This window comes from Tachypleus tridentatus, chromosome 1 (assembly GCF_004210375.1).
Source record: "Tachypleus tridentatus isolate NWPU-2018 chromosome 1, ASM421037v1, whole genome shotgun sequence".
NCBI lineage: Eukaryota > Metazoa > Arthropoda > Merostomata > Xiphosura > Limulidae > Tachypleus > Tachypleus tridentatus.
In genome coordinates, this window is record NC_134825.1 from 37,464,557 (window position 1) to 37,486,958 (window position 22,402).

At 33.5% G+C, this 22,402-nt stretch overlaps 1 protein-coding gene, 1 long non-coding RNA gene and 1 other non-coding gene across 5 annotated transcripts in view; all 3 read right to left on the reverse strand.

Moving 5' to 3' along the window:
- Positions 1-763: 763 nt before the first annotated feature.
- On the reverse strand, positions 764-13,868 carry LOC143246317 (uncharacterized). The gene is made up of 5 exons (XR_013025914.1): positions 13,709-13,868; positions 12,942-13,065; positions 1,945-2,006; positions 1,327-1,436; positions 764-901 (listed from the first exon to the last, which is right to left on the reverse strand). It is a non-coding gene; the product is annotated as an uncharacterized LOC143246317 (long non-coding RNA).
- LOC143233928 (U1 spliceosomal RNA) lies at positions 4,769-4,927 on the reverse strand. The gene has a single exon (XR_013018411.1). It is a non-coding gene; the product is annotated as a U1 spliceosomal RNA (small nuclear RNA).
- Positions 13,869-14,572: 704 nt separating the features above from the next.
- The window catches only part of LOC143246311 (gamma-tubulin complex component 2-like), an 88,887-nt gene continuing 81,057 nt past the window's right edge, over positions 14,573-22,402 (reverse strand). For 2 of the 3 annotated variants that reach the window (XM_076492813.1, XM_076492831.1), the window contains 4 exons: positions 22,123-22,209; positions 21,258-21,293; positions 20,436-20,593; positions 14,573-14,830 (listed from right to left, as the gene is read on the reverse strand). In XM_076492813.1, coding sequence (XP_076348928.1) covers positions 14,743-14,830; positions 20,436-20,593; positions 21,258-21,293; positions 22,123-22,209 — 369 coding nt within the window. In that variant the 3' untranslated portion in view covers positions 14,573-14,742. The remainder of the gene's footprint in view (positions 14,831-20,435; positions 20,594-21,257; positions 21,294-22,122; positions 22,210-22,402) is intronic. The other variant, XM_076492823.1, reaches the window with a different exon arrangement.

Below are 22,402 nucleotides of genomic sequence, written 5' to 3' on the forward strand. Positions count from 1 at the left end.
TTAGTCAGCTACCTTAATTTGCTACTAGCCAAATGTAGAAACACATAAGATATCGAAAAAAGAAAACTCCTAGTAATAATTTAGTAGTTAATTCAATGGATCGAGAAAAATCATAAGCAAACATGGATGCTAAAGGTTGATCATCCAGTACACTATCATTGTATAGAGGAGATAATCATCTTCTTTTGTCTGGCCCAGCATGACCAAGTGGTTAGGAAGCTCAACTCGCCAAACAAGCTCGCCCTTTCAGTCGTGGGAGCGTTATAATGTGACAGCCTATCTCACTATTCGTTGGTAAAAGAGTAGCCCAAGAATTGACGGTGGGTGATGATGACTAGCTGCCTTGCCTCTAGTCTTACACTGCTAAATTAGAGACGGGTAGCGCAGATAGCCCTCGAGTAGCTTTGCACGAAATTCAAAACAAACCAAACCGTTTGGCAGGTCTAGTGGCACTCTTCATGACTATAACAGGCAAACATCGCTGCTGTTCTGTGTATCAAGGATGAAATACACCAAAATAGAAATTTTAAAAATTTACCTTACTGAATAAAAATTGTTTAATAATTGCAAAATTCCACAGTACAAATGATGCCCTCCCACAGTGCAATTGTGTGCCATGGCACATAGTTTTTGAAGCACTGCACTACAAGTCTAAAAGTCTGAGTAATTCAATATAAACCATTTATGACAAGATACAAGTTCGAGAAAGCTGTTTGTTGAGCACGTTCAGTCATTAATCATTTTGACTTACAGTTATCTCCTTCCTATTCACCACGTGACAATGAAATTTCAGTCATGCCTTCACAAATCAGCATCTACTTAGTCTGAATTTCAGGCCATCTGGTATAAATATACTTTAAGAACCAGCGTCAGGCTCTTCAGAGTTCCTTCAAATGTGTTTCTAAAGAATGACATAAACAAATTAAGTCAGATGTTGCAGTCATTGATATCCTTGTAACGCTAGTTTCTACACTGTTAAAAAAAGGTAGACATATTACACAGTTTTAACATACATTACTTTAAGCCCATATGCGTACTCCGCGTGTTAAAGGTAGATTTGATTAATGATGTTCTTCTAATAAAAAAACATTTGAAATTAAAATGTATATAAAACACCATTCATTGAGAGATTTTAAAAAGATTTGCACTGATCTTTCCCAATGTTAGAGTTCTAGATAAGATCATAATGGATGGTTAATACATTAAGAAACAGTTGTATACAACAAAACAGGTTAACCTCTACAACACATTAATATGATACATTCTACGTTATTTAATACGATTCTGATCTTAAGTTATGTAAGCTCAATTAGTGGGTTCAAATACCTTTCTCCTTATCTTTCCTAATCAATTATTCTTCCAGGAAAAGTTCAGTTGTTTGGGCTACAGTTGGGTGGTGTTTGTCACGGGGAAAATTAAATAACATCTTCAGCACACTAGAATGAAAGAAAGAAAGAAAGAAATATCTCTTGTTATCTACAAATATTATGAGACAAATTAAGCTACTTCTGTTGGCGGATGTTGATTGTTTCCAGTATTTCATTCTTTGGTAAGACTCGGCTTTAAAAATGCTAGTTTAAATCAACCTAGAATAATAGCTCTCGTTTTACTTGCCACAATGCAGCAAAGGTCAAGCAGTTGATTCTCTATCCAGTTTATAACAATTGAGATTATAATCTGTCGATTCTTTCACTATAGCTTGCATAAGTCTTCCGATAGATCAATAATAAATACTGTATTCTGCTCACGACACCAGACGTAATAAAATATAACTAAGTATTATTTGGATTGTGAATAACCTTCAATATCTTACAACGAGTCTCCGTTTAAAACCTGGTTGATAAGTGAGTTTTTTAAATATTAAGATTTATAAAAATAATAAATATAAATGCATATATTCACACACACACACAAACAAAATAAGTGAAATAAAATAATTCACACCTTTTTCCTATATCAAAATCCAAATGTTTCCCAAAGTTTAAAATGGAAAATGATAAAGAAACCTGAAAGAAAACAGTATCGATTATGCATTGTTCCAGTAATTTCCAAAAGGTTTGATTAAAGCTCGATGGACCATCTTACCGTAATTAATCTCCAGTGGTATCACATACAGAAAAGCTTACATTGATATTTTATAGAAGTTCAGGTTATGCTAAACTTGTTAACAGTTAAAGTGATTCGTGCAATCAGAAGGTGTTTCAAAAGTTTATATCACGGTTATTAACTCATATAGTTAACTGCTATCTATAAATCATCCAATAAATGTTTATTATCAGGCACTACTTCCTCGAAACTTATGGCCCGGCATGGCCAGGTGGATAAGGCACTCGACTCGAGGGTCGAATCCCCGTCACACCAAACATGCTCGCCCCTTAAACCATGAGGAAGTTATTATGTGATGGTCAATTCCACTATTCGTTGGCAAAAGAGTAGCCCAAGAATTGACGGTGGGTGGTGATGACTAGCTCTCTTCCCTCTAGTCTTACACTGCTAAATTAGGGACGGCTAACGCAGATATCCCTCGTGTAGCTCAGTGCGAAATTCAAAAGAAACCAAACAAATCCTTAAAAGTTTCTGGGATTAGTCTCTCTGCTTTCTTATTAAAAGAACGTAAGCACTCTTGGCTCTCATCTAAATTTTTGCCAATTGATACTTGAACAAATAACGTTGGATGATTGTCGGAGGGGTATACAGATTTGACTGACTTCTATGCCTTGCAACCCTCGCCCTTCCCTCCACACTTCCACAGTACTAACATCTTTATTTACGTAATAGCACAGTTATAATGTCTTGTTTTTGTGGTCGAAATTGACTATATTTAATTGTATTATTATATTTTCTTTATTGATCTTTGTTCTAAAAATGTTTAAAAACTAAGAAACGAAAACATATTTTAAGGATGAATATTCCTTTTTCAACTTACGCAAATCATCTGAGAAAAATAAAATCTAATGATGATAGGCAAGATACTAGTGGCATGAAGGTTTAGAATATTTTAAGTATCCATTTATGGAAAATAATTAAATATATATTTTTTATATAAATGGATAAATATTTCAAAATGTAGAAAAAATATTACGTCAGATAAATTGTCAATTATTTGGAAGGTGTTTTAATTTGTTATGGGAGGGCGCTATCGTTGTTATTTCGAATTAAGCTACATCAAAGGTTATCTGTGCTCCGCCCACCACAGGTATCGAAGGCTGGTATCTAGTGTTGAAAGTTCGCAGACATACCGCTGTACCCGTGGGGGCAGTTAAATTGTGTTGTGAAATTGACAGTTTCATTTAGTTGGAGATAATCGCAAACAATGAACCGTCTGTAATCCGCTAATCGTTAGTATCGAATCTCAGTTTTTAGCGTTATAAGCCCTCAGATTTACAGCCGAGTCTAAGTGGAATTTTTAAGTGGGATACAATGTAGAACGTTCCCCAGTGGCACAGCGTTATGTCTGCGGAGTTACAACGCTAAAAACCGGGTTTCTATAGACGTGGTGAGAAAAGATTACACATTGTGTACATTTGTGCTTCACTTTCAATAAAAAAACAATGCACAGTATAATTTTTGACTAAAATGAAGACAAACCCCAAACACCATTGTGTTTTATATGAGCTTTAAAGGTCATCACCTTTTGCTACAAAATGTAAAATGTACTATTTTTTATACATTAACTAAACTCCTAGATTACTGTTGTGTTACACGGAATACAATGTACTGGAAGTTAACATAATCTTGATAATACATATAAAGTAATCCTGAAACGTTTTTATATTACCAAAATAGAAATATCAAAGTTATTTCAGGCGAAACATTAAAATCAATTTGTTAATGACGTTTTAAAACAAAAAGGGCGAGAATATCAAGAAAACATTATATGTTTTTCTTTTAAACAAGGCCCGGCATGGCCTAACGCGTAAGGCGTGCGACTCGTAATTCGGGGGTTCGCGCCTGCGTCGCGCTGAACATGCTCGCCCTCCCAGCCGTGGGGTGTATAATGTGACGGTCAATCCCACTATTCGTTGGTAAAGAGAGTAGCCCAAGAGTTGGCGGTGGGTGGTGATGACTAGCTGCCTTCCCTCTAGTCTTACACTGCTAAATTAGGGACGGCTAGCACAGATAGCCCTCGAGTAGCTTTGTGCGAAATTCCCAAACAAAACTTTTAAACAAATATAGAGCGTGAATAAAAAAAATGTGGAGATATTTTAATTTCATTTAGTTTAACTGAATAAGTATTGATGAACGTTTTTATTCAATTAGTTTTACACCCTTTCTTACATCCATCTTTTGTAGTATTTACATAGCATTGAATTTAAACATAAACGTTATAGCTATCTTAATATTAGATGTTACGAAACTGAAAAGGAAATAATTTAAAGAAAAAGGAATAACAGAAACATATAACCAATCTTGAAAATAACTAGTTTATGTTTTATTCACAGAAGTTTTATTTTAGTGGTTCTATTATAAGTTTGAAAAAAACAACTAAATTGGTTTGTTTTCTTTGTTTTGGAATTTCGCACAAAGCTACACGAGGGCTATCTGTGCAAGCCGTCCCTAATTTAGCAGTGTAAGACTAGAGGGAAGGCAGCTAGTCATCACCACCCACCGCCAACTCTTGGGCTACTCTTTTACCAACGAATAGTGGGATTGACTGTAACATTATACACCCGAACGGCTGGGAGGGCGAGCATGTTTAGCGCGACGCGGGCGCGAACCCGCGACCCTCGGATTACGAGTCGCACGCCTTACGCGCTCGGCCATTTTTTTTAGCGCGAACGCAGTCCCCCACTACCAAAAATTACACGCTCCATCTGTCCCAGTTTGGGATAGTGGCAGAGGTCAACCAACCCAGAGTGCAATGGGCGAACCTCGCTCTGGAGAAGCAACCTTGTTGATCATGGCATTCTCAGCGCCAGGTAAGTATAACTAAATTGGACGTTTGCGATATAAAAACAATTAGGGCATTATAAACAATGTTCAATTAGAATAATTTATATGTATAATATCTACTGTTTTACTTTCAATATTTGTCTACGCGTCTATGAGAATTGGTTCTTTAGATGTTAAGAATGTATATTTAACGAACCTGGTTTACTTAAGACATCGACAATGTGACATTTGTGAAGAAACGTAATTTATCCAGCTTTGAGAATATGAATCTCACAACTTGTTATTTTCAATCAAAAAATATTTTTTTTTCTTTAATGGTTCCTAGATGTACATTTTCCAGTAATTGTGGTTGCGCTGTTTCTGTCATCTCTCAGTTTGTCTTTGGTTCACAGTATGAGAGAGAAAACATTTTATCAGAGCAGATCTTCAGTTGTCTCATTTCTCCCAAATATAAATTGTTCAGTGGTTCAGAATCACGCCACACTCGAAAAAGACTTTTGCTTTCGCTTCCGAAATCCGTGTTAGTTGAACATCTTTCGGTGGTTTAGAATCAGAAAGGAAAACAGTATCACAGAAGAAAATTCTTTAATTTATCTCATATTTCCTTGCTACCAACTTTTCTGTGATTCGTAAACATGAAACGATGACACTGCTATAAAATAATTTTTAAATTCCACATTTCTTCATCTCTGTCAATTCTTTAGTAATATAGATGAGGGGGATAATATCTCAAAAAAAGTCTTCCTTCTTTTTTTATTCGTAGCTGTTAGCTCTTCAGGAACAATTATAAACACTGTACAATAGCAGAGGTCTTCACTTTCGCTATTTTCTCCAGCTGTCAGTTCTCAGTGGTCTAAAAAATGAAAAATTGACAAATGACAACTCTTTACTTTCCGTAATCTCTCCTAACTTTAAAATTGTTTATAAGACAGTTCTTTTACTCTCCTATCTGTGGAATTTTCATTGTGTCACTGATTGTCTTTCCTTCTAACCCATATATGCCATGTTGGAGAAAGAGTATTGGCACACTTTCCCACTGAACCGAAAATGTGTTTTATTTCAGGTGTTCGCTCAAAACTACACAACACCTGTCTCTGCCAGTCAGGGGCGTAGATCCTGGGGGGATGGGTGGGATACATCCCCCCATCATTTTAGGTGGGGAGTATGGTGCATACAATCATCCCCCCTACAGTTTCGTCTGTTGAATTGTTTTATTGCATCATAGGCCTAAAATTGTATGTTTGTTCTTGTGAGTCTCGTGTTCTTACCAATCGAATTACATAATTAGGCCTAGATGTAGGCTTTTTCAGTAGCCGAAATGTATATCTTTAATATAGGCGTGCTTCTAAGCTTTTCGATCTAAGCGATAGTTCGTAAATATCAGTCAGTAGGCCAAAGTATACATGCAAGGCCTGCAAGCACTATCACAGAATCTACCTACGTCTTGTACGTAGTTTACGATTAAGTAAAATTTTCATCACAACAGATTGAACAGAACATGAAATTCGAAAATATCACTCCCAAGCGTAAACTCCTGTGATCTAGATCTGGCAGGCCATTTGTAGCTTCTAGCTGCATCAATCTTGTGTATATTGTGCAGTTCTCCTACGCCATTTATTCTTATGCATGTCTAGCCGGTTTTATTGTCGCATGCCTTACTCTCTTTAGCTGCCGAAGCAGCTGCCCATAGTGTACGTTTAGTGTACAGTTAACGGCAGGTTCGGGCCGCTCGGATCCAGATGCGCCCGACATCATCCCCTCCGCTCCCTTTAGTCTGAGCTTCGATTTTACAACAGGGCTCATTAGACTTGTGTTTGAGGCCCTCATTAATCCATGAAATTTCAGATTATCACCGTCCTCTAATAAAATGCTGGTGCTTTATGGTAAAACAACAATATATTCTCTTATCATAGATAGTAAAAATATTGTATTTTCTTGTATAATTAGAACACAAAAGAAGCGATTTCAAAGGCCTGAAGCCTCTACTTGAATTGTATTGCTAGTTTTTGTTTAGGTGTTTTTATTTAATAGACGTGCTTTTCGACATTATAACACAACGTGTTTGCCTTTTGATGAGTTTTAACAGAAATATAATATATTTGTGATCGCTTAAGTATTTTTTGGTCAGTCGGCTCGGTAGTCACTGTGAGGTTCACGCGTTCGACTTAAATAAACTCTTCAAAAAAAGAAACGCAAAAGGCAAAATTTGAGACACATTGTTAACAAGTTTATTCCGGATAGTTCTGTATGACATGTGTGAAACTTTGCACATTCACTGCTGAACATTCAAAGTCTGCAAAGGCGAAGTCCACGCTCACTAGTTGAAGTTTAACGTCACTGAACGTCAATAACAAGTATGCCCCCCGTGAGCATCAATAACTGCTTGGCATCTCCTGCCTATGGAAGCGATGAGATGACGAATCATATCCTGTGGAATGGCTGTCCAATCAGCCTGCAAAGCTGCTACAAGCTGAGGTAGAGTCTGCAGTTGAGGTTGTCGCTGTCGCAGACGTCGGTCCAACTCGTCCCAAAGATGTTCGATGGGGTTTAAATCTGGTGATCTGGAGGGCCAGGGAAGAACGTTGATCTTGTGGTGTCTCAAGAAGGCAGTGGTGAGTCGGGCTGTGTGAGAACGGGCGTTGTCATGTTGAAAATCGTCGTTGACGTTCACCATGATGGGTTGCACATGGGGCCTAAGAATCTCGTCGACGGTTGCGTACGGTCTGATCGGAAATCCTACGCAGCCCTGGTATGGTTGAGGCAGTAGACGTCGCAGTGGTGGTCCTATCCCGAAGGTGACATATCCGGATGTAGCAATCTTGTGCGGGCGTGGTCACATGAGGTCTGCCAGATCGTGGACGGTCAAAAGTTGATCCATGTTGTTGGTGACGATTCCATAGCCTTGTGATGGTGCTTGGGTGGACATTCACAGCTCTGGAAACATCTGATCAAGATTCGCCTGCTTATAAGCGACCAATGGCGTTGTTGCGTTGTGCTTCAGTCAGTCTTGGCATAACTGTATTGCGTGTCGGTGGCTTAACACTGAGCTATGGAAACCGAGAACCCGTCACTTTTACAGGGATTTTGCACATGTTGCACTTGCAGAACATGCAGATCTCTCAAACAAATTTATTGGTCACGCATGCGTTTTGGCGAAAAATCCGATGTTTTCCTCCGTTTTCAAAGTGCACAACTTTTATTGTCATTTTGGTCTGACAATCAGTGCCTTAACACGTGTGACATCACATACTCTGAGCTTGTAACGTTATTACATATATTTCTCTTTAAAATAACAAAAATATCCCTTTTGCGTTTCTTTTTTTGAAGAATATACATTGTACAGTTCAGTCCTACTTCCATTCTGTTCTATCTTCGTTCATTGTACGTTACAGTTTTTCAATAAATACTGTATTTTAGCCTGTTGAGTTATCTGGGAAACAGATTCCAATTATGACAAGCAAGCGTCTGAAACTTTCCGATATTAGACAGTTTTGCAAGCCAGATACTAGTACTACAAGTGACAACGTAGATGCAGATAATCCAACAACCTCAAGCAAAGGAATAGAAACTTGCCATACAGAGGAAATACCATGTTCATCAGAGGACGAGTCTGAAAATGCTTGTGCAACAAAAGCACATCATGAACCACCAGATAGTTGTGAAACAAGTTTGTGCAGTAATGAAAAATCTGACACTCTACAGATACAGTGTGGAAAGCCATGTCATCTAGATGCACAACTAATACCACAACAGAAAGCAAATCTCAAAATATCAACTTCCAGGGCAAGTGGTTTGACGAGTTCCCATGGATGCACTTCAACAATCAGACTCAAAAAGTCATATGCTTTCATTGTGCCAAAGCGGAAAATAGAGGCCTTTTTACAGGAAAATTGGAGAAGCCAGTGGAGTACCTTCATATCCACCGGTTTTTGCAACTGGAAAAAGGCAAAACAGAAATTCAACAAACACCAGTCCTCCTCTCAGCACAGATTCGCTATATCTCCAGAAGGTTCACTTGATGTAACTCCATTGACTGTCCAGCTTCATGATGGAAAAAAGCAGCAGCACAAAGAATGCAAAAGATATCTACCCAAAATATTCAGAATTTTACGTTTCTTACTGCGTAAAGGTTTAGCATTATGTAGACATACTGATACGGAAGGGAACTTCCTGCAGCTAATGAAGCTCCTGGAAGAGGAAGATCCTGAGTTGACGGCCTACTTGTTAAAGAAAACCACATTCATATCACCCCAGGCTCAAAATGAAATAATGGAAATGTTCAGCCATCAAATACTGAGGAACATAGCACACGAAGTGCAGCAAAGTAAAATCTTTGCATTAATGGTTGATGGCACTCAAGATATTACAGGTGCTGAACAGGAAGCAATATGTGTACGATACGCAGATGACAACCTTGACGTCCATGATACATTTTTGATACAGTGTTCCAATACAACTGGTGAAACAATATCCTCAACTATACTTTATGTGCTGACTAGACTCAACTTACCACTGTCAGGATTAAGAGCACAAACTTATGATGGAGCCGCTAACATGAGTGGTACATACAGTGGATGCCAGGCAAAAACAAAAGAGAAGCAACCGTCAGCTTTGTTTTTTCACTGCGGAGCACACAAGACTAATTTAATAATGCAACATGCAGTTGAAGCTTGTGAACGTGTTCGAGATTCTATTCAGTGGGCACATGAACTTGGTGTCTTGCTTCAGAGGTCAGGAAAATACAAGACAATCTTTGAAAATATTGTATTGTCAGACAGTAACAATGGTCCAGTTAAATACATCTGCCCACTGTGTCCAACGCACTGGTTGTGCCACCTATCTGCAATTTCATGTGCTAATGATCACTACAGTGACGTTGTTGATTCTTTGTCTGAATTAGCAAATGAAAAATCAGATGTAGCAGTGAAAGCACGAGGTCTGCTGGACAGATTTGACAAAGGAAAGACAGTTTTAGGATTGTTGATGGCTCCATTAGAGGAACTAAACCGTGCATTCCAAACAAAATCAGCGACAGTATCTAGCATGATTGAAGCATCTGCAATGATAGTTGTGCAATTGCGGGTATTGCAAACACAGGAAAATTACAACAAGATATTTGATGAGGCTGAGAAAAAGGTAACTTCCCTATATCTGGTGCCTATTGAATTACCACGCATTCGCAGACCCCCCAGAAGGATCACAGGTGATGGCTCAGCATACCATTCTGCAACAGCTGGGGATTACTACAGAAGCCAATATTTTGAATTTATGGGCATAGTTATAGAACATCTGACCACTAGACTCAATGCAGACAACAATGACTTGAGGCAATATCTGGCACTTGAGAACATGATAACATCTGGCAAGATTGACAACTTGGTTATAAACTTCTATTTAGAAATCTCTGCACAACGGCTCGAGTTTCAGTTGCCCATGTTCAAAGGAACAATAAAAGCAGTATTTCTGAAAGGTGCAAAGGATGCTTACTGTAAAATGCATGAAACAAGCCAGCAGATGTTTAGTAAAGTGTTTCTTCCCATGAAAATTTTGCTTTTATGTCCAGTATCCAGCTGCGAATGTGAACGCAGCTTTTCTGCATTAAGACGGTTGAAGATGTGGTTAAGGTCAACTATGTCTCAGTGCCGCCTCAACCATGTGGCAGTTTATCGCATTCACAAAGATGAGGTCGACAAGATAAATATAGAAGAGCTTATGAAAGAATTCATAAACAGATCATCACAAAAGGAGGTCTACGTTTGGGAACATGTAGACTAGAGGAGTAAATGAATCTTACTTCAATGAAAAGTATAATTATATGCTACATTGCATTGATGTGTAATTTTCAAGAGTTTGCAAAGACATTTTTATTATTTTTATCAAACAACATGAACAGTTTTTCAGTAGATATAAATTTATCAAGGGTAATTACTAATTTATTAATATTTGAAAACGTAATTCATGCAATAAAAGTTATTAGTAACTTTGTCAAGTATAATGGCCATCTTTTATACTGTGCAGTGTGCAGGAATAAATTCATGTGGCTGTTAATTTGCGACACATTTGTTTTTTATTCTATTTACGTTTTGAAAACTGTTCACAACACCTCACTTATACAAACCTACATGGAAACCTTGAAGTATCGTAGCAACATGATTACTCTGTGACTGCATGTTTACAGCTTTCAGGGTCACGTAATTAGAGATTACCAATTTGCAAATTGAACAGTTCACATAAGTGGTTGCAAAAATCATCCCCCTCCATCGGGTGTAAAAAACCTATGCCCCTGGTAAAAGATAATTGCTCTGAGACAATTGAAAATGACGTTTCTTCTCACTTCAAACAATTTAGGTGTTTTTAATAGTTTTTTCCCAGCATAATAATAATTATTTTACAGACATAACAATAATTAAATCTGTTTTAATTCAAATAATGACAGAGAGAAACATGGTACTAGGGGAATGACCTAGAGCAAAATAAGAGAAAAAGAAAGTAGGCAATTTTTTTAACAATGTCATAAAAACTTTGAAATTTGTTCATCAAGAGAGAATATCAATTTAAAATTTGATCAGTAACCATGAGCCTTCAATAAAATATCGATTTCCAGATCAGATAAAAGACTCAATATTGTGAGTTTGTAAAACTTGTATATAAATCATTCTTTGTAATAAACCATTATTATAAATTGTATCATTGTTCATATATTAAAATATATTTATATTAAGAAAGAATTTATGTTCATCAATATTTTTGGCAAATATCATAAATTTGATATGTATATAGACATTTGTTTTGTTTTGCTTGTATTTTGAATTTCGCGCAAAGCTACACGAGGGCTACGTATGCTAGCCGTCCGTAATTTAGCAGTGTAAAACTAAAGGAAAGGCAGCTAGTTATCACCATCCACTGCCAACTCTTGGGCTATTCTTTTACCAAAGAATAGTGGGATTGGTCGTTATATTATAATGCCTCCATGACTGAAAGGGCAAGCATGTTTGGTGCGACTGGGATTCAAACTTGTGACCCTCAGATTACAAGTGAAACTCCTTAACCCACCTGGCCATGCCGGGCTGGTATAGACATTTAATTAACTTCTAAATTTATCATGTAACGCAATTTCAGGCTATTTCAAATTGCAATATGTAACAAACCACAATTCTTGAGTAGTTTTCTACTTTTAAACATACATACACTGATATGTATGAAAACAGGAAGTTATAATAATAATAATAAAGTATAAATAATAGCAAAACCAATGTAACTAAACTAAAGACATAATGTTGTAATATATACAAAACTGTTATAGTTCATATTAATTATATGTAGTAGAAGCTTAAAACTAATAGTAATACGTTAAAGCAAGTACTATTACCTTAATTCAAAGAAATAAAAGTGTACACGTGAACATTTTGAAAAGGTCATGACATTTTGTGAAGTACCATAATCAGTGGCAAGGATATTGTTTAATTTTGTGTTTAAAATGTGAGGGCAAAACCTTATTTATGGAAAATATAAGTAAGTTTACAAGTTCTGTCCAAGACGTCTTGTAACGTTGAGCAAACTTTTATTGTTTCTAGTAAGCTATGAATAGCAAATATTGTAACAAAGTTGACTTGCAATATTTGTGTTTGAAAATGAAAAGTTTAAATCAAACTTCAAAGTTGGAAGGTGTCTGTTTTATTGAAACATTTGAACTTGAGTGTTTGTAATGCAGATATCTAAACCTTGGTGATATGAATTGCTTTTATTGACTTATGGGAAAAAGCTTTATTACCGACTTTATTACTAATATTTATTTTGAATGAAAATTCAAGTTTAAATAAAGATAAATCTGAAATTGTAGTTAAGAAGTTACTACACAGAATCACATACAAAAGTTGTAACGTTTTCAAACCAGACCAAAAACTAGAACACCTTTGAATAATTGACTATGCTTCTTCAACTCATTTCAAGACATTATAACTTTTGTAGGTGGATCCTGTGTGCTAGCTATCTAATCAGAATTTAGAATCTACTGATTAACTGCAAACCCACTAATGAAGGTAAGTTACCTCTTCTTTCACCTTTTATTCTCCCAAAGATAAATTTGAAACTTATGGTTGAAGTTAACTTCCATTTAAATTCATCATATCTGTTGGATGAGATGTTGTTCAAACTGTACAAATGTGTTTTCAACTGAAAAATACAAGACTTTTAAGAATTTGTTTACAGGAAACAATGGTAATTTAATAAAAACACTTTTGTTTACTTATATAGACCATTAATGTACCAGAATTATTAAAATACTTTGAAATTGTTGATGAAAGATCAGTTTTCAATAGAAAGAAACTGTAAAATTTACTGAAGATTTTAATATTGTAGACTTAAAGTATTTAATTTTATCTTTATATTCAATAGAATTATTGATGATTAATGTCACTTTCTCCATGATAATATTACAGTGCTTCTTTGTATGAATTTCTGACCATTGTCTTAGAACTAAAAAATTCTAAATCATAGCTTTATCATCCCAGTAATAAACTTGTATTTGGATGCATATTTATGTAGTTTGACAATTCAAAACAAGAGAGATATTACATAAGATTTAACAGAATATACATCAAACCATGATAAGTATGTTATGAATATTTGTATGATACTATATTGATTTTGAAGTACTTTTACAACTTATTACTTGTACATTTATTTAAATTAAAACCTAATTTTTTACTAAATGTTGTAATATAAACATTTTTACAGATGAAAACAATGTTGTTAACTTATTTACCACTGAGAATAATAACATGATACATGCTACATATATAATCTAAATACTCACAAACTTCATTCTTTCTCCATGCATGTTATGTTAAGCTTTGTTACTGGTCTGAGGAGTCACAAAGTTCTGTTATCTAAGTGTGATACACTGTTTAAAATGCTTAATAACAAAACCAACTGACAATATACTACTAATTTCAGTAACTGTTTTCTATTTCCTGAAAAAACGAGAAACTTCTAGCTGTTTAAAGCTGTACTCTAGTCCTTTATATGCTATACACATCAAACAGGTACTAAGAACAAGTAGGCCATCATTATATGTATCCACTGTCTCTTCTCTTGGAATCAAATTATTTACTATACTTTGTACAAAAAAATATCTAATAAATCTTTCTTCTAAATTGTGTCAATGTATTTTCACCATATAAGAAGAAAATAAATATTTTTACAATGGGCTATAATGATACAGTTAGAAACTCAACAGAGTATAGAAATTTTGAAGAGGGAAAACTTCTAGTGTTACAAATTTTTACTCAGTTAGATGATCATTACCATAAAATGAATATTTTTATGAGACTAAAGTCTTAAGTACATAGTGTAAGAACTGGACTTCTAGTGTGAGATAAAGTGATTTCTCCAGCAAATAAAATACCCCACTTAAAAAGTTATAGAAACTAGATTTATTTATGCCTTAGATTTAAAATATTGACTTAATAATGTGTCTACTTTTCAAATTATCAACCCAGTTAAATCAGAGTAAAATGCACCATTTGACATTTAAAAGTATATTACTGTATAAAGTTAAACTTCTGTCAAACCATACATCAAACATTGTCAGGATAAAATGATGTACTTAGTTTTGAAAGTTATTGAAAATTTTCTGGAATTGCACTGTATGTTACCACACAATAATTAAGACACAACATTTGATAATTTGTCATTTATTAAGTTAAATGTCTTCAAGAGACAGGGTCAGGAAGACATTAATACATAAACATACATTAAATCTATGGCTTGCACATTATTCTTACAAGGAATGAAACAACATATTAAGATTTCACACGGCTTACATATAATACACATATATAACACTAACTAATCCCTACTTGAAGAAGTTGAACCTGTTTTCTCTTGCTGATTTTTCTTGTCCATCTTTTGAGAATAAAAATTGTTGAAATCCAATCTACAAAAAATAAAATAAAAGTAGTTTTATAGTCCTATTAATTATCAATAAATAGTAGTACAATAAAGAAAAGAAATAAAAGTTGCTCTGTAGAAAACATTATTTTTAATCCTGAGTTTTGCTCCACAGTTTCCTTTGGTAATATTGACTACACACACACACACACACACACACACACACACACACACACACACACACACACACACACACACAGTTGTAAATAAGCTTGTATATAATATGGGCTCAAATAAAGCTGTTTGGTGGTAAAACTGTGGATGTTAATTATAAACCAAAATGGTGGTCTTCATAAGCACAAGAATACACATTACAGATGATCTCTTTTGGTTATAAAGGATAAATTTAATTTGTAAAAAGCAAAAATGTTTTGTTACTGACCTTGTCTTAGATTTGAAATACAAATAATAAAACTGCGTATAATTTAGAATCAAAACTAAGTTACAAAAATTCTTTTACTTGGAAATACTTCATACAAAAAAGTAAGTCACCATATCCACTGCAATCACTTATAAACAACACAAGAATTGTCACTATTGTCAAACTAGCAACTGCTCAGCATAGTGATGCAAAGTGTCTTAAAAGAAAACCACTTCCAAAATCAAGCAATAAAGTATTAAATGGAACACATCAATACCATGAACCTCATGAACATGATGATGTACAGTGTCTTTAACAGAGTAAACTTTCAAAATGAAATAAGAAGAGGAGACATCAATAGTATCAGATTCACAACATGTAAGGCCAAAAAACAAAACAGATAAATCAAAATTTGAGAATTATGATAAACTAAGTGATGCAAAGAACATGAGTACAGTGTACAGGGAGTTTCAGTAATGCCATGACTATCTTTGATAGTTCCAATCCTGATGTCATGGAAGCAGTTAGATTAGTTATGAAATGGAAGTGCATCAAGGACTACTGGTGTACAGACAAAATAAAAGATATGTAAATCAAACAATCTGTACAAAAGCAAGAAAAATGTGTAAAACTGAATCAAAAAATGGAAATTTTGAAAGTAGTATGTGAAAAAATAACACTAAGGCTAAAAAAATATCTGAATGTAATTCAAAAGTCCATAACTAAGATATGTAACAAAAAATGAATAAAACACATATTTCAAATATAAATAAGAAAAGTGACTTTGTGCACTTTTAAAATGAGTTGAGACAAAAAAAAGTATTAATTTTCAGTTACACACCACAAAATACAGAGTACTATGAAGATCACTGATTCTGAATTAATATTAAAATAGCATTAAAAGTGGCAATACAATACATATCTTTCATAGTTTACATTTATAAAAAGTTCAAACATCTTAAAGAATCACATCAAAGACATGATATCAATTTGAGTCAGTTATGTTTATAATTTTGCAAGACTGCTAACAAATATTAACTATCATAAAATTACAATTATTCTGTTGTGGAGCGTAATTTATTTAAGTATGACAAACATATTTTACACTTTTTCAGGGAAGTACTAAAACTAATTTCAGAGAAAATTAAAATGTTAATTGAGTTGCAGCAAGGTGTTTTATTTTTTCAAAATGCATATTTTACTTTTACTTTTTAAATAATACATATAAATAAAATAAAAGAGATTCTGTTTGAAATTTTACTAGAGGACTGTTTAAGTCAATGTTCCCAAATCAAGACATCCAGGATTTGGGTTGTATGGCAGACCTTAATATACAACATCATACCAAAATGAGCTAAAAACTATTTTTAGCATGTTCAAGTTGAACTAAAATTCCACACAAAGTTTCAAGAAATAAACTTTCAGGTTTAGTGATGATACTGTGTAGTACACAGTAGTAAATTTAGTCTTTATGGTGGATATCCACATTAGAAGACGTACATGTGGTTTTGTGTTGTTGGCTTGCTCTTTCAGCCTCTTGGCTAAGATCAAGCATAGTTTGTTGTGTTCTTGGCTATTTGTTCCTGTTCTTGTTCTCAGAGTAGATAAGACGACCTTGAATTTAGCATAAGTAGGATAATTCTCATCACCTTGATCAATGGTACTTTACTGTTTTCAGTAATATTGGACTTATTGTAGGTTCTAGCTGAAACCAAGACTTCAACTGATGAAAGTGCCATCTAGCTATTTCAAAAGCTTGTTCTTCAATCTTCAGTCTCTCTTTCACTTCTTGTAATGTAATCAACCAACATAGCATAGCAGTGCAAGTGTAGCTTTTCTCTGAATACATTTCTTTGGCAGAGTTTGTTGCACATCACTGGCAGATGTGAATAGTTTTGTATTTTCAGATTTATTACAAATGTTGTTTCTAATCACATTAATTAGATCACCTGAATCTCCTGGGAGTGACATGGTGTACAGAATCCTTAATACAGTCAGAACACAAACGATCAATTATTCTTGTCAATAGCACTAACACCTGATGCCTTCTATCAAGCTTTTTTCATTTGGAAAGTTTATTGTCACTGTGAATTCAATACCAAATAACTGCCAAATTGAATAGATATTGTTCCTACACTCTGGTGGAGCACTACAACAATGCCTTTAATGTCATGCTTTCACACCTGAGTTCTTGGATGATCTGCATCATTTCTTCAGTGTCATAAAATCCAAGAGATTCTCAGAAGTATCACTAGACATTTCATCTTTATCACTCTCCAATGGAAAAGTGTAATCAGTCCTTTTTTTCTTTCTTAGTTCCTCTGAATTGCTACGTGGCTGTTCCTCATCTGCTTTTTGTGCCATTTTAACCTCTGGGTCTAAACTGTTGCATCCATACTGACATCAAGAGCATTTTGCACAAGTACTGCACATACACACTTTGAACTTAAAAGCTATTTTCTTCTTTTTCTGTGTTAACATTGCTTTATCAATACATGATCAGTACACTTACTCACTGAATGTTGATATCTGTTTTGTGACCAGCCATGGATCCAGTTTTCACAAGGGATGCAGCAGCAATCTCCTGATTTTGGTAATAGTGTTAACCAATACACAAACAGAATGACTTAAAAAAATTAGGTTCTGCAAAATCATGGGTGCCTGGCCCACAAAAGCACAGTTAAATTTAGCATTAATTGCTATTACTTATGATAAGTTTAAGTTCTCAATAAGTTCAACAGACAGCAGCAGTAAAGTTAACCCCTGTAAGGGCATGATTGGAGTAAAAGTGCAAGATTAATCAACAAAACTACATTGATTGGAAATAACATACTAATGAGTTAGTTAGAGTTGCCCAATGGCCAATAACATTGTGCATGATAGTAATCAGGTAATAACTGAACTGTGCTGAAAAGAATGAGTAGGATATTAGTCTGTAACTATTTTGATTAGTAACAGAACTGTGGAGAACATGATTTGAAAGACAATAGTAGAATATTATTTATCAAATTAAGTTAATCATACAACAATCATACTGCATATTAAGGATACTATTAGAACATTTATCTGCAAGTTTTTCAGATTAATAACAGAACTCTGAAGAACATTTAGTAGAAATGTGATAAATATGTATAACATTAGTGAACATACCATGTAAGTTAACATACAGTGTTAGGATTGCAGTAGAACATTAGTTAAAAAAACAATGCAGTATAAAAGTAGAATAGAAGTTTTTGTGTTATTTAGGCTAAATTAATATATTTCTTTACATGCTGTATATATTAAGTATGGTGTAAGACTTTTTGGTTGTTGTATTAATCATAAGTAAGTTTTGTTATCAATATTCTGACATACAATAAACATTTTAAAATATTACATACTTTTTTTGCTTGCTTGTAAATTTTTTAAGTTACATTTTTAAAGTAAGGAAGAATATTTTTTGAACAGGTATATAACAGTTACTGCGTACAAACTGTAATTTGGTAAAAAAGTACATATAATCAGTAAATAATAACATTTGAAACCATTGTTTGCAAATTACTTGCCTATTTACAATGCTTTTGATCATTAATTTAAATTCAGAAATTTCATTTCATGGGTTGGTTTAAATGAATTAAGGATAACCTTACTTTAGAACTATATTTTATGAATGAAAGTGTATCTCATAGACTCAAAACTTCTTAGAGAAGATGATTTTGGAATTACTTGTGTTTAAATAAAATCATAATTTAAACTACTTACCACATTTCCCAGTTGTGTATCACTTTTCATAAATAGTCATTTTTGAAACTATAACATTTATTAAGAGACTGAACTTAAAATTTTTCACATTTCTTTACATGAACATTAATTTTACCATAATTTTAGAACATTCCCCTTGACTGTTTCATATCTTATGTAAAATAGTTATGTTAAGTACTTATAAATGGTGAACAGCAGAGCTGGATGTTTAGTGGAATTTTCAAACTGATTAATTGGTGAGCATATTAATGGATTACATTCACTTGATTACCTCTTCTCACATGACCTGGTTGAAAACCAAGTAAAATGCAACAACTTATAACTCTAAAAACTGGGTTTTGATACTTGTGATGGGCAGAGGACAACCAGCCCATCATGTAGCTTTGTGTAAATGACAACTCTAATTTCAGTTAGTTAATTATTTTCAATAATGACACTAATTTATTAACCTGAACAAATTTGAAGTAATTAGAAATAATAATAATAAATTATAATTGCAATATTTTGAGTACTGAATCCCAAATATAGGTTATGACAAATGTGTGTCAGCATTACTGATAAAAAATTATGAAGGGGCATTTTTAGCACCACCTGTTTTATACCAAGCAATATTGACAGTTGTGGTGATGGAATATGCTTTTTGTGCTAAATAAAACTGTATTTAATACACTTTCACAAGTTCTTCCTTCTCTATCTTGATGTATTCTTTTCATATGTACTTACATGTAAAATTAATTCATCTTGCTTCAAAAAGTACATTTTCAAGATGAATGGTGCACTACTGTTGAAATACTGGTTCACAACAAAGGAACACGCTTGTTATTTGAAGCAAAGTTAACATAATGCTATTTATTTATTTATTTTATAAATATTTAAAATGATTTAAGTGAAATGTTTATTTAAACATCATAAAATGGCTGATTGTTAAAAAATACAGATTACAGGTATCTGCATTAACAACACATTAGTCATTGTTCCGTCATCCATAACTTGTTGTTCTCTTACCAATACACACATTTTGTTAATCACTTTTCTACTCTGGTTATATAATAATGGCATTTTGGATTTGTGCTTTCTTAAAATAATATTATAAATCAATAATTTAACCTGTGGGAGGACAGTATGTTGAGATTCTGTATATCAACTTTACAGAAACATAACTATTTTCATTTTTATTATCTTCTTTGGTAATGGTTTTAACAGTTTAATCAAAACCTTTTAATCAATATTTTTGTAATGCATATTTATTTTTTTAATCTTTCTACATATCAGCATACACAGCTTAGCAGTTTATCTATGTAACTAACTAACCTACATAACATTTGGCCACTGTACCATTGAAATGACACATGTAGCTTGCTGATTAATCCTTACTACTGACCTTTACATATTTGAAAGTTCACTGAATTGTAAAAAAAATATGTGAACTCTCTTTGTAGTTGTCATTTCACTATCTTATAATAAGTTGTCAACTTCTTTTTCAACTGACCTATACAACATGTTGACCATTTTCTCACTATAGTTCTCTCGCTCCTGGTCACTGATCATTTCCAGAAGCTGAAACAACATGTCATTAAACTCATAGTGGAAAGAGGAGATTCTCTGTTGGAAGCTATCTTGACCCATTACCATCTGAGTGGAAGATCCCTGTAATTTTTGGAGGGTAAGAAAAGGGAAGCTATTTAAAAACATACACAAATTTTCACTTATAAATCACTTCCTTTCTTATTTTAAAACACAGAGCCTATTTCTTAACACAAATATAGAACCATAAAAAGCTCAGAAGATGCACATGATAAAATAAAAAACAATATAAATAATCATGACTGGATAATATTTATGATTTTATGCTCTCAAATAAAACACATTTTGAAAAATAATATATAGTATGAGATTCTTGTAGTTATATTTTTCATGCAGTTACTGGCACAGACAATAGTATAGATTTTGTTATTAAGTATAAAATTTAGTCTAGTTAACATTCTAGATTTACCATTGTCCCTTTTGAAGTAAGTTTTATCAATGTTGATAAAAATACAAATAAACAGAACGAAAAACGTCTTCTTATACAGTACCTTCTTAAACAATTGATACCCATTTTTAATGGACTGATATAAAATACATACAAAATCCCAAAACACATTGATCAATTTTGAACTTTACTTTCAATAGAAACACTTAAATTGAATCACTACATGACTTACAGTTTCGAAATGAAAAGTCCTATAATATTATAGAAAACACAAGACTGAATTCACTATTCAGTTCTTAGAACACACACACAGTTAAAAAAAAATCAAGCCAACCTTACAGAAACAGACAATTCCAGCTGTAATAAACAGATGAACTGAAACCAAAGAAAAGTTCAACTTTAATATCAATCCTAAGTTTGAGAGTGATATGAGCTAACTATACAATTCTCACAACTAATTTTCTGATTCTCATAAGCATTAAAAACAGGAAAGTAAATTCTTATCTTGGCAGTAAAATATACAACTCCAATAGTCATTAAACAGAATTTGATAAAGTTTATTTCTCACACACAGAATAACCTAGAACTGACATATAAATGAATTTATGAAATCTAACCAAGGTTGACTATAAAAACTAACACTGTGACCTTAGTTAACCGAGATATTGGGATCACTTCAACTTTCATGACTAACAGAGATACCTTATTAAAAAAAGAAAATAGCTCCATGCTTTTGTATGTAAGCAGTCTGCTACATTTAAATTTAAGGTATAACTAAAACAAACTTGACCAATATTAGCAAAAGCAAAACAAAGAAATTAAACTCCATGTGACCTTCACTATCAAGATACAAATGTTTTAAACTTGATATTCAGAATATACCCAGACTCATTGTAAAAAAAGTAAAACTTATACAGACACATGTGAACACAAACCTTGTTAGTAACTTCATGAAACATTAAAACATCAAATCAGAGTTCAAAATAATACTTTAAGCTAGTTTTGATAGATATTCAATGCAAAAGACATTTACTTAGATGAGTATCAACATTGACAGAAATCAAAATTTTGACACACATTTCAGTTTCTATACAAACAAGAAACCAACACAAAACATAAGATTGGTTTTTACACATGCATTTAATACTAGAAGACAAGGACCGAAAAATGTTAACTTGTTCATGTTCTGAAATTACATAAATACCTGAATTCCAGTCTCTTCTGCAACTGAATAGAGCATGCTGTCTCCTAAGATAGAAAGTTCTGCTTCCACAGCATGTTTATGACTCCTCTGAAAAAATAAGGGTTAAAAATTTGTTTCCAAAGTAACAATTCATACAAATAATAATTATCCAAAATTAGTTAGAATAAAATAAATAACAATAATTGTACAAGTGGTAAAATTAAGGTGTGGAATGGGTTATCATATATTTCTTCCATTTTTTCTTGACTAGATAATATCTTAGATGCTGCTCTGAAGCATT